Raw genomic sequence first — 14,718 nt, forward strand, 5'->3', positions numbered from 1 at the left:
GTTCAATGATTATAAAGGAAGTGCTTTTTAACTGCTTTCTGTAAATAAGCATGTGGCAGACTGTCTCAGTGAACTATTAATGAAACGGAAAGCTACAGTCAAGCAAAATTTATTCAGACACCTTGAACATTTCATTTATTAATACAGTTTTTTCACTATATATTGCAATTGCGAACATAAAAATCGCAATTGCAATATCAAGAGAAACGATCAATAATTATGATTTTTGTTATAATCATGCAGCCCTGATTGACCGATTATTTCAAATTTATCACATATGTGTGTTTTTGACTGTTTTAGACTATTTGCATTTAAACAACGATGAAATTAGTCATTGCACACCTCCCTAGTTTTTATGCCTTACAAACTTAAACATTTAACTTTTCCGTGATGTTTTGAACAGTGTTGCTTTGCGATTTCTGCTGCATTTTGTTGATTTAAATAAGATAGCGTCATCTAACAGATAGATGAAAGTCAGGATATTGTTTAAAATCATTTTCCATTAAAAGTGTTTCTAAAGTTTATAGCTGTCACATAGTTAAATTATAGCTGAGAGATTTCCAGATATTTTAGCAAATTTAAAACAAATTATAAAACAGTTTGATAGCTGTTTTATTCACGATAAAACACGGCTATGACCGCTTCACCCAACGGTTCTGTGTATCACTACACAACACCAATAGCAACCACTCTTAACAACGTAAACTGTATGCTCTCAGTTGATATTGTTCATTGAAGCTTACTGTATCATGTAGAAGAGTATTGTGAGAAAAAGATCGAGTGAGTGAGTTTATTACCTGCATTCGGATTTAGCATTTTCCTTCAGGTCGGTCCTATGTTCATAATTAAACATCTGTTTAAATGTTTGATGTAGTATCTTGTCCTTTTAACAGTTAAGGGGTTTTCCCGTGACTGACAGCGCTAGTCAAAGCATTTGTCAGTTGCGTCTTGTTCCGTGTTCACAACAATTCAGTCTTTTCAATATAAAAGTCTTCACTACTGACTGACACACTCATAAAGACAGTCTTTGCCGCCATCTAATGGCGTAATAATGTAACTTATGTTGCTGTTCACGGTCAGGGACTATTTTTTCCAGCGGAAGGAAGGCTTTAGTGAAAGTTTACTTCATGAAAGTTGCATTGATACATATTCTTGCCTTTTAATATTTGTTCTTCAGCCGTGACTTATTCACGATACAGCACAGCCTCACGTACCTTATTGCTTACTTATTTGTTGTCATTTTTGTAAGAAACGGTGTTTATTGAAAAAAAAAAAATATATATATATATAACACCAATTTTTTTCAGTGCATTTTCCACTGAAAATGTTCCAGTGAGCAAGTAAAAATCACAGTACTTTACATTCAAGGAGAACACTCATTGTTTATTTAATTATAATGTCCCATTCACACATGCAATTTACTGTCATAAATGAAAGAAGGAAGCTGCGTTCTTTCAACAGTGTTACACTATGCTATCGAATGGACAGGAAGTGCATTTGTGATTCAGTGTTTTCTTCTTCCTGGACCAGACCCTTCATGGGTCGCAGTACACCCCCTCTCTCTGCAGTACTGGAGGTCTCCAGCGCTGTTTAATGCGTCCTTTTACTTAGCATGGATTCATTTTGTTACAGCATTACGTCATCTGCTGGCAGGCTGTATTTTTAGACAAGAAATGCAATTGGCCGGCAGCTAATTAAATTACAGCCCTCTATTTAGGCTGTTTGATGGATAGTCAATGAATGGCTGTTCTCCCAGCACTCTGTCTGATGGCAGGGCAGGACCGGGGCGGGACAGCCAATGACAATCCAGACTGAGGAGGGAATACACTGGGGATCCTCTGGAAAAAGACACACACTGTGTGTGTGTGTGTGTGTTTGAATCTATGAGCGTGTTTATTCCATAGCTTGTGCATGACAACTTAATGACTCGTGTGGATGTCGGTCAAAGATGAAATCATACTAGTCCCAAAAATGGACTGGCATTATTACATTTAAATTCATCAGGGATGTTTGGCACATGCTTGGCCGGATACTGTAGGGGTCGAGCTGTGAAGTGTTTTACAAAATCACCAGCTGCCTGCTCCACCCGTGAAGGGAGCGTCCATCTGCATCTGTCTTCATACCCTTCCCGTCACAGGAAGGAAAGACTGCAAACATTATTTAACACATTTAATATATAGATTTTGCTAGTATCAGCACAATAATCTTTTTGCTTACACTTAACAATTTAAAACCCTATGCAAATTAATTTTACTCTCTGGTTGTGTTCAGGTCATTTTGACCCCGAGAGGATTTTAGTTTTCCTGAAAATGCTATTAATGTTACTGCATCAACCCTCTATGGACACACTGAAGCTTGAGTCGCCATTGGCCAGGAGATTTTTTATTTTACTCACCAGACATGAACATGAAATTTACATGAAATGCAAAAGCTATGCAAATGAAAAAAATTCTACATAAATATAATTTTCAAACGCTATTAAAGACAAGTAAACAGTCTGTAATAAAATAAGAGCAAATAATCAAACTACAAACAACAGCACAAATAAACACAATAGAATAAACACTATAGATGCAAATTAAACAAACTTTGCTCTTCAGGTTTTTCAGGTAGATCTAACAGTAGTTAGATACAGATTAGGTAGATTATGTACAGAAATTGAGTAATCAAATGTAAAATAACATAGTCTTCACTGTATAAATTAGCCTAAATATAGATTAATCCTTATTAAATTTACAATATTTTTTTTTTTGGTGTTTGGTTAATATTAAAAACACAGACAGCAGCAGGAATATTAGGCTGCTGTCACTTTAAAACATAATGCACAGATGATACTGTTACACATGCGTTTTATTTTTTAACTGTTGTAAATGTTCACTTAAGATAACCGACTATGTTTACTAGGATACTCGCCAAGATAGACATTTTGACATAATTTTATGTAAAAATTGTCCGTCCAAGCGCAAAAACCTCAATTCAGTATTTACATCCTTTCTGGGCTTTCTGTTAGACGCATGTGAGTTATCTTTCACGTCTTCTTGCTAAAAACATGTGCAAATGATAAACTTTCATCGTTTCATCGTTTTTAAACGATCGGGACAGTGACAGTTCTGTCAACTCTTGTCCATCGGGCAGTCCTGTCGAGCCCTGCATTTTGATCTAGCGTGTCAATTCTCTTTACGTGGCATGTGTAAAAGTCGCTCTCTTTCCTCACAATGAGTGCGCGTGTGTGAGAGAAAACGATAGAGGGAGCTCTCAACCAAACAACGGTGCGTAAAGCTCAGCGAGCAATGAAATTATATCTGCGCTAAACTTATTTTTTTGCCTCTAAGTCAATCACAGGCGACTGAAATCGTACAAGTTACTGGCCATTGGCTAATTAAAAACATTTTTTAGTCGCCTAGCATGAAATTTGTTCACATATGCGAGTGATTTACTGCACAAGCATTAGACTAAAACTTGTTGATTTTTCTCACACAGGGTATAACAACTTCCCAAAAAAGTGATAATGTTTGTCCTTATTTTATGTTTTTCAACCTTGTTACTGGGCAGTATGGCCAAAAAAATCTTAAGACTTTTTTCTTTCTTTGATATAAGTCCATTTCATCTGGTGAGGAAGTGAAAGTTTATTTCAGTCTTTAACTAAGTTTATTTTAGTCTTCTGCACCTCTGTTAAGCTCCTCACACTTCACTGGCTGCGCTCAGCAGTGAACATACAGAGGCATGTTCGAGTACAGTATATCCTCAAAATTACTAAACAGATTAGGAGCATAAAAGATGGTGCTTCTCTCTTGATTGTTTCTACTAATTGGCAATTTTGGCAAAAAGCTTTTGGCTTCTAAATATTTTCCTAGTTCTTCAGAAATGATTGTAGACTGTCATTGAGAACTTAACATGTTCTGTTGTCTTTTATTCTGTGTTATGTTGTTATGGAGATGGACACCACGGTTGGCTAGTGAACGAGATGCAGTCATTGAAATGAGACCAGTGTGAAGCTTCTCTCTTAGGGTGTGGAGGAGAAAAACTGAGTCAGTGCGTTTTTGTCTGTAGAAAAATGGTCACTGCTGTGACAGAAGTGGACCGAGTCAGAGAGAAGATTCGAGAGATGTGTTCAGAAATGGATAGTCACAATCTTTGTACTAATAAATTAAGAAAGTTACAAACTATATCACAGTGGCTTTAGTTTGTCCTTTTCAGAAATAAACGTCTCGGCTCATAATCCTTTCAAACTTTTCTGTGTCTTCTAACAAAAAATAACCCTGAACTCATTTTTTAGTCTTATTTGGGTGAAAAAATGTCCTAGTGTTTGAACCAAAAAATTAAAAACCCACAGAAACCAAAAGTCCCTGACTCTCAGAAAACACAATCTTCTAAAAGTTAAAAACTACTAAAAGTTTACTTTCCCAGTCACACAGACAAAAAATAAGGCAGAGAAACTGGATAGTGGGCTGCTGAGGGGAAAACAGTTTCTTTTGTCTGCTCACATGCATACCTGTCTGCTGACATCACTGATGGAGAGACTCCACTGGTCCACAGTCTTGTGAATCCGAATCCAATCGTGAAATTCGTGTCAATACCCAGACCTAATTATTATTGTCACATTAGCATTAGTGTCTTTAGGTGCTGTCAAAAATATAGATTTTTCCACCCATAAATATCGATACTAAAGTATTTGAAACTGTTTACACAGTTTTCCGCAGTATCAATACACCCTGTAGCAGCTGCGCTTTCTCGCTCTCTCCAACAGCAAGTTGACACACCGCAGTGTGTGTATTTTATTTATAAGTATGTAGTCCATTGCACTGCGTGCTTCAGAGCGAAGCGCGGCACTGTGATCGTTTACATACGAGCAGCGTTATTTGTGTTTCAGCAGAGTGTCTCATTTCAAAGAAAATCTCTGCATACGCTCTGAGTTTAATGCGCATTTGGGGATGCAACGTGTGCTAGTTATGCTTTTTCATATTGCCATAATTTCCAAAACGTCTGTGGACAGATGATTACAGCATTTCATGCATTGCACACAGAGTTGAATGAGAACGCGTCTGTAAATGAGATAGTTAAACCTGTTATCATAGAAAATTCAAGCTTCCCTTCCAGTTGCACTAATGCATACTTTACTGCTCACCGCAAACTACATACCACTTCTGCAGAGGTGAATATGTGTGCTTTTATAGCAAATTATAGCTTTTTTTTTTAACCTAGACATTTACGTGCTCTATGTATAGTATAATATCCTATTGTATATTGTTTACTATTTGAGTATTTGAGGATTTGTATTTGAGGTTTATATGCGAGTGAAAGCCTAAATTAAATCTGTTCATCATAAAAAGTGATCGAGTCTCTTCAGAAAATTTGGACTAAACCGCTCAATTCATATGGGTTACTTTTCTGATCTCTTTATGAACTTTTTGAAGCGTCAAAAATGGCAGTCTGTGGAGGTACAGGAATCTCGCAGATTTCATCAAAAATATCTTAATTTGTGTTCTGAAGATGAATGAAGGTCTTACAGGTGTGGAACGACATGAGGGCGAGTAATTAATGACAGAATTTTCATTTTTGGGTGAACTAACCCTTTAAATTTCAGACAGCAGAGTTTCAGAAAGCACTTTGACTAGGGTCGAATGTAAATTAACTTAGATACTGTTCACATTTTATGTCCTTAATTTCGTGACAATATTTCCCTGTGGTATCGAACAGATATTGAATTGAAATTAGACATTCCAGTTCCAACACTAGTGTTTTTATAAAACTGGACTTTGACTGTGCAGAGCCCTGATTGGTGTATGTAATATGTCACCTGATTAGTATGAATTGGATTCTTCTTCTGTAGCTCCACGAATGCCCGCAGCTCAATCCTGTGTTGTTTGTGTGCAGCTGTTAGAGGAAAAGCAGGTTTAGAGTATCAGACTCAGATTACAATGTGAATCTGGAACAAAGAGAAAGGGTTGACCCTGATCTCCTTACTCGCACATACAAACACTTCTCAGCGTGTCACCTATTTTCGGCCTGTGTGCACGAGCCTCCTGATGAATGCTTGGCCTCTTGCTTTCATCCCGGCCAGAACGCAGCCCTCCACTTTGGCAAGTGCAGTTTCACACAAACACATCTGACACTTAACCGTGTTTCTCTTTAGTTGACCTCTCTCTCAACTCTTGCATTGCTGTATGTGCAGGCAAATTAGAGACCAGTTTTAGCCCTCCTTGAGTGCTTATCAGTGTAGATCCTAACCTTGTCATATTTCTCTCTCTCTGTCTTTATGCAGATGTGAAGAAGGACTGGTCAGATCATGCACTGTGGTGGGAAAAGAAGAAGACCTGGCTGCTAAAGACCCACTGGACGCTTGATAAATATGGCATTCAGGCCGACGCCAGGCTGCTCTTCACACCGCAGCACAAGCTGCTGCGCCTGCAGCTGCCCAACATGAAACACATGAGGGTGAAGGTCAACTTCTCTGACCGTGTCTTCAAGGCCGTGTCTGACATCTGCAAAACCTTCAGTGAGTGCCTGTCCTAAAATATACACAGCTTTATCCATTAGCCTAACTCAATCTTCCCACTGGTCATGAAGAACAATAAGTCACAATAATTGTGTTATTTTGATATACATTAGAGCACATTCACCCTTTAATGCCGAGAACAGACGTACGGTTTGGCTGGAGAGATGGTGTTAAATCAGAATACAGTGGCAGCTTGAAGGAACCACGAAATGGATTGAAAACACAATTGTTTTAAAGTGTGGATGTGTTTTCTCTTGATCTATCCAAGGGCTTGTGTTTCTTAAAAAACCAGTAGCCTTTGCAAACGGTGAAAACTTTTTAAAAAATATATATTAAGGCGTTTTTTTGGCTCATTTGGAGCATTTGTTTTGGAACCTGCCTCGTTTTTCTCCATTAGTTCGGTTTGTTTAGGCATATATGAACATGGCAATCATGCTCCACTCCGAAAATAGGTCAGAGATGAAAGAGTTGGTCTCGTCCCGCTTGAAGACGAACTCTGGAGTGGTTCCCTTGTGGTGAGAAAGCCATCTGACCCAACGGGCCAATGAACCAGGCTGTATCACAACATATGTATGATGGGTAATTACGTATGTTGTGTGTTGCAGCAGTGTTTGTTTTGCTAATGCCTCTCAAAATGCATCGTGGGTTAACCTAGAGCAAAGACTAGGTGAAATGCATATTTCAGAACTGTCCAAAGTGCATAAAAATACAGATGAAGCCTTGTTTCTTGCTCTGAATGATAAAGTAATATAGCGATATCCATTTAGGTCCATTGCCTTGTGAAAGTGAACTGAGCCAAGAAGAAATTGCAACAATTTGAATCCCTGTTTTGGAAAAAAGCAAATGATCTACGTGTCTGAGAACTCCCTAAAAGTTTTACAATTTACAATATTGTATACTGCATTATGCAACAAGAAACATGTTGTGGGGGGCAGGGTGACTGATATAAAGCCAGTATGTCAATGACATTAATCAATTTAAAGACAGTAAAACATGAATGAATAGCATTGCTAAAAAAAACGAAAAAAGAAAATGACATAATATTCATATACATAATATTTCTCAAAGTTTATCAAAAAAATTGAACTTGATTGATAAATGTGTAAAAAATGAAATAAATATTTTTCAGATTTATACTTTAGGTTGCGACATCTCAGTGTTTCTGTTCTATAATTCTCTTTTAGTAGTTTCCCAAATAAAACGTATTACATAATACAGCATATATTGGTATTCAGTTACCAAATAGTATGGTGATACCACTTATAATTAGGGTGACCAAAATGCGGGGCAGTCTTGAAATTGGGAGCTTTGTCCCGTGTCCCGTTCATCCATGAAATTACAATACCACAGTAAGAAATATAATAAAAACTGTGACTAGCATTGAAAAATCTATTTGTGTAGCCGTCATGTTCTAGCTGTGAAAATAACCAACCAATGCAATTGTAGAGAGAGGTTTTCCCGCTGATGACAACTGAAGGAGCACGAAGGAATAGCTAAGTGTGGGCCTCATCAAAGTCGGTAAACACATCTACACCAGCAAGGATTTCATCTCACATACTGGATAATAACTTCAAGGGCTGCTCAAAGCTGCCCAAATTGATGATTTAAAGCATGTAATCGTCCATCATAACAACAAATATTTCCAACGAACATGCGCCGATCCCATGGATGCTCGAGCACCACCCAAGGAAATGGTCGAGCACCTACGGATAAACACGAGATATTCTCCATTCATTTTAACCAATAAATAAAATAAATAATTGCAACTTTCATATACGACTTTCTTCTCACTTTAATTCTATGGTGGTGTTATAATGACAAATGTCGAGAGCGCATTATTGTAACGCGAGAGCGCATCAAATGCACCAGCAGGAATCTCTCCGCTCACAGGCGGATTCCCTTCTCGCACAACACTGGACGTGCGCTCTCTCTCGCTCAGATATTACATGTGCGTGCTCAAACTTTGTCCCCCTGCATGTGCACTCGTGAATCTAGAATTGTCTTTTAATGTTTGCCACAAGTGCAACATTATAGTGCGGGCACCCATCGGCAGAAACATTAATCAGCGCATATGCCAAGTTTGCCAACGAATGTAAATCAATGTTTACATAGCATAATAGTAGTAAATGTATCTGTCTCACACGTGGCCAGGTGGTCACCCTACTTATAATGTTTGGAAGCCATGTTTTAGTATTTACTACTGTGCATCATGGTACTAGCATTTGAAAAATACTGTGGCACCGCAGTTGTTTTGAGGCTTGGCTACTGCGATAACGCCATTATCTGATAAATGAATTGGATAAAGGTGCACTTGACCACATTTCTTGGTCTTTATTATTTGTTAAACACACTGAGTTGCCATGATTGGTCTTTTCTAAGACCTAGCATGCCCTTGAACTGCTCCAAATCTTGTTTTATAAACTATTCTTATCAATGTAACTGGCAGTGTTACTTTTGTTGTGTCCATATATGGAAAACAAGGCCTTTTGAGCTCTTAGATGTTGAATCATCTCTCTTTTGAATATCTGCGGAAAAAAAGTCTTTTGACCAGGAAAGAAGCCTGATTACCTCCTCTCTCAAATTGATTTCAATTGATGGGAACACTCTCTCTCTCTCTCTCTCTCTCTCTCTCTCTCTCTCTCTCTCTCTCTCTCTCTCTCTCTCTCACACACATACACACAAACACACAAACACACAAACAAAACGGCATGAAATGTTGGTATTTACTTGAATTATTACTTGAATACTACATCACTAGAACATTTCTAAAACAAAACATCCAACAAAATGTTTTTGGGGTTTGAAATGGGAAAAAATGCAAACAAAACAAAAACAAACAGTTGATGTAGGATAGCAGGGATGGGAATTTTAAGGAATTTCATGATCCCAATTGTTATTCCTCTTAACAAGTTTAGGTCCTCAACTGTTCCATTGATTATTTAAATTATTGCAAAAGTTGTGTTTAAACAGACTTTAAATGGATTTTTGTTCATTTTTACATCTTTTAGAGAACTGTAAAGTATTAATAGGGGTTAATGGGGTGGGACCATGAGTAATTGTATTTCATTATAACAAAATAGTATATAACAATAAATTTATTTTTTTCTTTTGCTGGCCTCTGGAACTGGAGCAAATTTTTAGTTACCAGTGATTTCACAATTTTGGATGGCAATTTTGTTTACCACAGCAAAAACTAATACTAGTCAAGCGATTATTGAAGAGAAGTAAACTGGCAGTAATGAAATAAAGACAATAGGGCAAATAAATACAATAGTACAAACAAATGAAATAGTGCAAGTTTTCAGGTATCTAACAGAAGAAACACTGCAGAAATTAAATAAATTGCATAGTCTTCAATGAAGGAATTAAACATGTTGATTCTTATTAAAGCTACAAAATTAATTCAGTTGTTATTTATTTATTTATTTATTTTTTTAAACTGTTCACTTTTTGGTTACTTAAATAGGTCTAGTGGGGTCTTTTGGGGTGTGAAAGCACATTTCATTTTTTTTTTTTTTTATTGGTCAGCCCTATGACAGTCAGTATATAATGAATATAATGAAGGTAGATATGACTGGAAGGTTGAAACTGTATTAAATGTCAAATTGGGGCAAGTTGTCATGTTTTTTTAAAATAATTTGGTATGTTACCTTTTACATTTTTTGCAATCGTAAATTGTTCTGTGCTTCATAATTGTTGGTGTTTAAATTTTGCTGAAATTAAATAGCCTATTATAGTCTAATGTACTGTACACTCTATAATATCCCCTTTATTGGTGAGTTCCCCTAGTATTTTGTTATGTAATACAAGTTATTTTATTTGTCCAGATCATTCTGGGGCCACTGTATGTCTTGTAGAGTGTGCTGAGCAGTGTCAGGAAGGCTAGAGGGACGGGAAGTTTACAGCAGTCCAGCTGGCAGCAGCTGCAGACAGGCAGTGAGACGGTGATCATCCAGCTCACATATGCTGTCTGTCCCTCTCTCTGTCTCAGCTGCCTGAGAAACTGGGAGCTTCTTCTTTATTAGTGGAAATCACTTGGTCATGCAGCCAGAGATTGCCGGTGCTGAGAGAGAGCCAGACATTATTCATCCACAGAAGAGGACATGTGCTTGGGAATTTCACTTTTAAATGAATATGAATCACTGAAGAGATTCCATTGTGGATTTCTAGAAAATCCAGCATTGAAAAGGTTTTTGGTGTTTTGTGAATGATATACCATTCTGATCTGATCCCTCAGGCCCGGTTCTATGGGGGTGCTAGAGAGTGCTAAGCATATTGGCAAAACAGATTTGGCAAACGATCCAGTGAGTTTTTGTGTTTGCGCTCTGCAAAGGTTTCTATTTACAAAATGTTTTTGCAGTGTTGAACAGTGAAGCCAATCAGAGGTGGTTAAGTTAGGCATGATTCAGTGACCGCACAAAACGTATTTGTTTAGTGCTGAGTTCTGCACTCTCGAGAATCATCTCATAACAAGCAAAGTGTAGACATGATGTAAAAAAGAGAGTCATTGTGTAGTGTAGAGTGCTTCATTGATTAAAACAGAACTTTGTGAGGTCGTGATGAACTAAGATGAGTGACAGCTTTTTTTAGATGAGTGATTATAAAGTGAGTGGGAATAAAAGTTTTGTTATAAAACCATAAAGTACAAATTCTAAAAATACCAACATAAAAAAATAAAGTTTATCCATATTTTAAACAACCAACAAGCACTTTAAATGCTTAGTAACCAAGTGCAGAAAGTACGTTTGAGACGTGCGGCTCGATCACAGTCATGTTGAGTGCGTTAATGCAGTGATCTCATCATTGTAACTCGTTTTCTGCACACTAACGAATGCTTTCATCATAATAACAGTGCGAACACAATGTAAATAAGAGATTTGTTGGTTCTAACGGGAGTTTTGGTGGGAGTCCAGAACACTCTTTTGATTGACAGCTCCAGCGATGGTAAAGGGAACGTTCTTTGATCGCTTTCTATATATAATTTAATCAACGTTTAAATAAGATTATTTTCATCCTACTTAATGTGAAGTTGACCATTTAGTCATTGGTTTGATTTACTGACAATAAACAATTTTGAGACAAAAACATCTGATTGTAGGCCTACATGAATCATTACATATCAGAAATCACTGGTCACTGGTGATTTTGGTTAGACGTATAATCTGTACATATCAAACTATCTGTAACAAAGCAATAGTGACACAGTAAAAACTTTTTTACTCACATAAGTGTGTCGCACCGTTCCTGTCGGATCCAATCTCTATATTGGATCCGACAGGAAGGGTGCGACACACTTATGTGAGTAAAAAAGTGCGACACAGCATTGTTTTTTAATTTCAATGCACTGCAGCTACTGTGTTTTTCCACAGCCTGGCACTGCAGAACATTTTGCACTCTTCAAAGGCAAGTTTATCGCTTAGTTGCTCGATCCAGTGTTAACGTCACATCTGTTATTTAACTACTACTACTTGTCGTGCTCAAATCAGTGGGCGGGGCTACTGAACTTTAGGGTTATTGATGTCACTAACCCAGGAAGAAGCTCGTTGTAGTCCCTACCAGCCGTTTGCTGTAGTCCTTAAACAGAGAAAATATCTCCCTTTGCATTGAACTTTGAGCGTCGTAACTTTGCAGATGTTGTTTATGCTCAAACAGCAACATTACACACTAACTAAAGTTAAAAAGTCAAATCATAATCAAGGACCCCTTTAAGCAGTGCTGCCATACTAGCCTTTAGCATCTGCTCTAGAGTTTTGTTTTGTGTGAAACATGGCGGGATTAGGGAGGAACGTAAACAGTGCGACGCACCAACGCATTCCACGCAAATCAACGAATTTTCGTAATCGATTACGTCGACTCGCCCAAATGCACTATGCATTTAAAATATGCACTATGTACTCAAACGTCTATATGGTAAAATAAAAGGTTATTTTGTCATTGGGAATTGGAGTCTGGTAGCTCCTCCCCCTCTGCTATGTAAGGAAAGCTGCACAGTTGAGTGTCCATCATTCCACGCTTTGGTGCATCATCCAGGTATTTAAAGTGCATTGTTTATTTAGGAATCTTCAGTGTAAACACACTAGTCACACTATTTATACATCACAGAATAGTGCACAAGTATGCAAATTGGGATGCACCTATAGTGATAACCAAAGCAGTGGATGGGACAAAAATATGATTCAAAATAGGTTATAGATGCAGACTAATAGATTCATAGAAAAAATATTTTTGAAAAGTTGTTGCAGTTATTTGTTAAAGATATTCCAGAGACATGTCTACTTTTACTTTAGGCCTTGGGAATGGTTGTGAATACCTGTGATGTGACGTGTAGCTCTTGAATTAGTCCGTGTGGTCATTCAGAGGCTGTATCATTGTTGAACGTTGGCTTCATAACCCTCTCTCTCTCTCTCTCTGGTGGTATCAGTTGTTTTGAGGGTCTGGTGGGCGTGTTCTCCTCAGATTACTGCTGCTTTTTCATGTGATGCTTAAAATGAATAGGAGCGTGTTTGTTATTTACCTCCTGGAGCAAGCGGACTGCGTCTCTCCAGAGCGCTTCACCTCACACAAGTCCTGCCTGTCAGAGATGAAATGAAATGAGAAATGTGTGAGTGTTCTCTACGAGCTTCATGTGAGTAATGGGTGTTTGATTTGGGAGCGTTTGCTGAAGGATCTTCTGTTTGTTGATTGGAATTTCAGAGGAGGCGCTCACTCACTCCCAGCACTCCACTGACCTGCTACAGTTCGCTCACATATGGCTGTAAAAGGGCAGACTCGGAGAGAGAGAGAACTACCATCTGGTAGTTCTTAAAACCTCTGGAATGCTTTTGCTTTAGTAACACAACTAAACAAGCCATTCCTGCCAAGCCGTGAAGCCCCTCCCCAACACACACTCGCACTCCGTCACACTCGTTTCCTCCAGGACTGTGGAAAATCCAGGGAGTGTGAGTCGTCCTGCCATAACGCTCTAAGTAGTGGAGAATTAAAGTGCAAGAATTGCAATAAAAAGTCAGTTAATGGCAAAACTGTCAGCACTAGTCACTGGCAATTGTTCAAATATGCTTTATTCTGTAAGCAAAATGTATTCTTATACTTATTGGAGTCATCTTCTCAAGGTTTCTTTAAACATCTAATGTCACTGTTTAGGGCCTGTGATTTGGTGCGGAAAACGCAGGCTGAATTGCAAAATCTAGTCATAAAAATGGAATTTACTGTATAATGCCGAATGTCACAGAATGTGTCAAATTTTGGATGAACAAATAAAAAGTAGGGCTGCTCACTTAATCACATTACAATATAGTGTCTGAATATTAAAGCACAAAAGACTGCTATTCAAATATGAATTCTGCACGTTCAGTGTCTCTAATAATAATACATTTAAAACTTATTTTTTAAGTGTATCACACAAATTTTTCTTCTTTGTTTTGATTTTAACAGTAAACATTTGTTTTGTAGCACTTTATTTATCAAAAATAAATCATAAAATTATTGTTAAATGATTAAAATGTTTTATGCCTTCATTTTAGTACCACCATTTTTGTTAATAAAACTTGTACTAAATCATAAATCCAGAAGAAAAATAAAACTTGATATAAATAAAAAAAAATGAAACATTTCATAGTGCCTTATTGTAAAAATATAAATAAATTACTAAATTTTATGCATCGATTAGACATGTTTTTTTTTAATTATTATAATTTAATTAAACAATTTAAACAGAAGACACGGAATTTGTAAAAAATTAAACTGATTTCATAGGGATGTAAACACTAAACTTTTAATTAAACCCTATTTGGACGGGACTAGTTTTACAGGGGGTCGTTAGAGAAATTTGCCTTTCACAGATGTACTTTTTAATGATTTTAATCCCCTCTGAATCTGCCATGTCTGTGTTTTTCTCACACAACCTCTGTAAAAATTCCAGAGCAAATTACCTACTTTCTGCAAACTCAGCAGTCCTCTGAGAAATCTAATTCGATCCGAATGCGAATGTCTGTGATCGCCAATATTGTATTATACTAACGCTTCACCTCATGAGCTTTTTGACCTACATGAGCTACCGTATGTGCACCAGTACTTTCATTTAATTTCAATATGGATAGTATCCTACGAAAGAATAAATGATAAAACTAACAAATAGAGCCGGGAATAGTAAAGGCGGCTCATTTTAATTACAGTGTCAGTTGAGAAAGAGTAAGATGCTAGATTTCACTGCTCACATGTGTGAG

The 14,718-nt window shown here is 37.3% G+C and overlaps 1 protein-coding gene across 50 annotated transcripts in view; it reads left to right on the forward strand.

Moving 5' to 3' along the window:
- Positions 1 to 14,718, forward strand: part of fermt2 (FERM domain containing kindlin 2) — a 55,650-nt gene that overhangs the window by 13,256 nt on the left and 27,676 nt on the right. For all 50 annotated transcript variants that reach the window (XR_007925763.1, XR_007925767.1, XR_007925769.1 and 47 more), the window contains exon 3: positions 6,263 to 6,496. Coding sequence is in view for 1 of the 50 variants with exons in the window: in XM_051866916.1 (XP_051722876.1) it covers positions 6,263 to 6,496 (234 nt within the window). In the remaining 49 variants the exon portion in view is untranslated. The remainder of the gene's footprint in view (positions 1 to 6,262; positions 6,497 to 14,718) is intronic.

Source organism: Ctenopharyngodon idella, chromosome 17 (genome assembly GCF_019924925.1).
Source record: "Ctenopharyngodon idella isolate HZGC_01 chromosome 17, HZGC01, whole genome shotgun sequence".
In the NCBI taxonomy this organism is placed as follows: domain Eukaryota; kingdom Metazoa; phylum Chordata; class Actinopteri; order Cypriniformes; family Xenocyprididae; genus Ctenopharyngodon; species Ctenopharyngodon idella.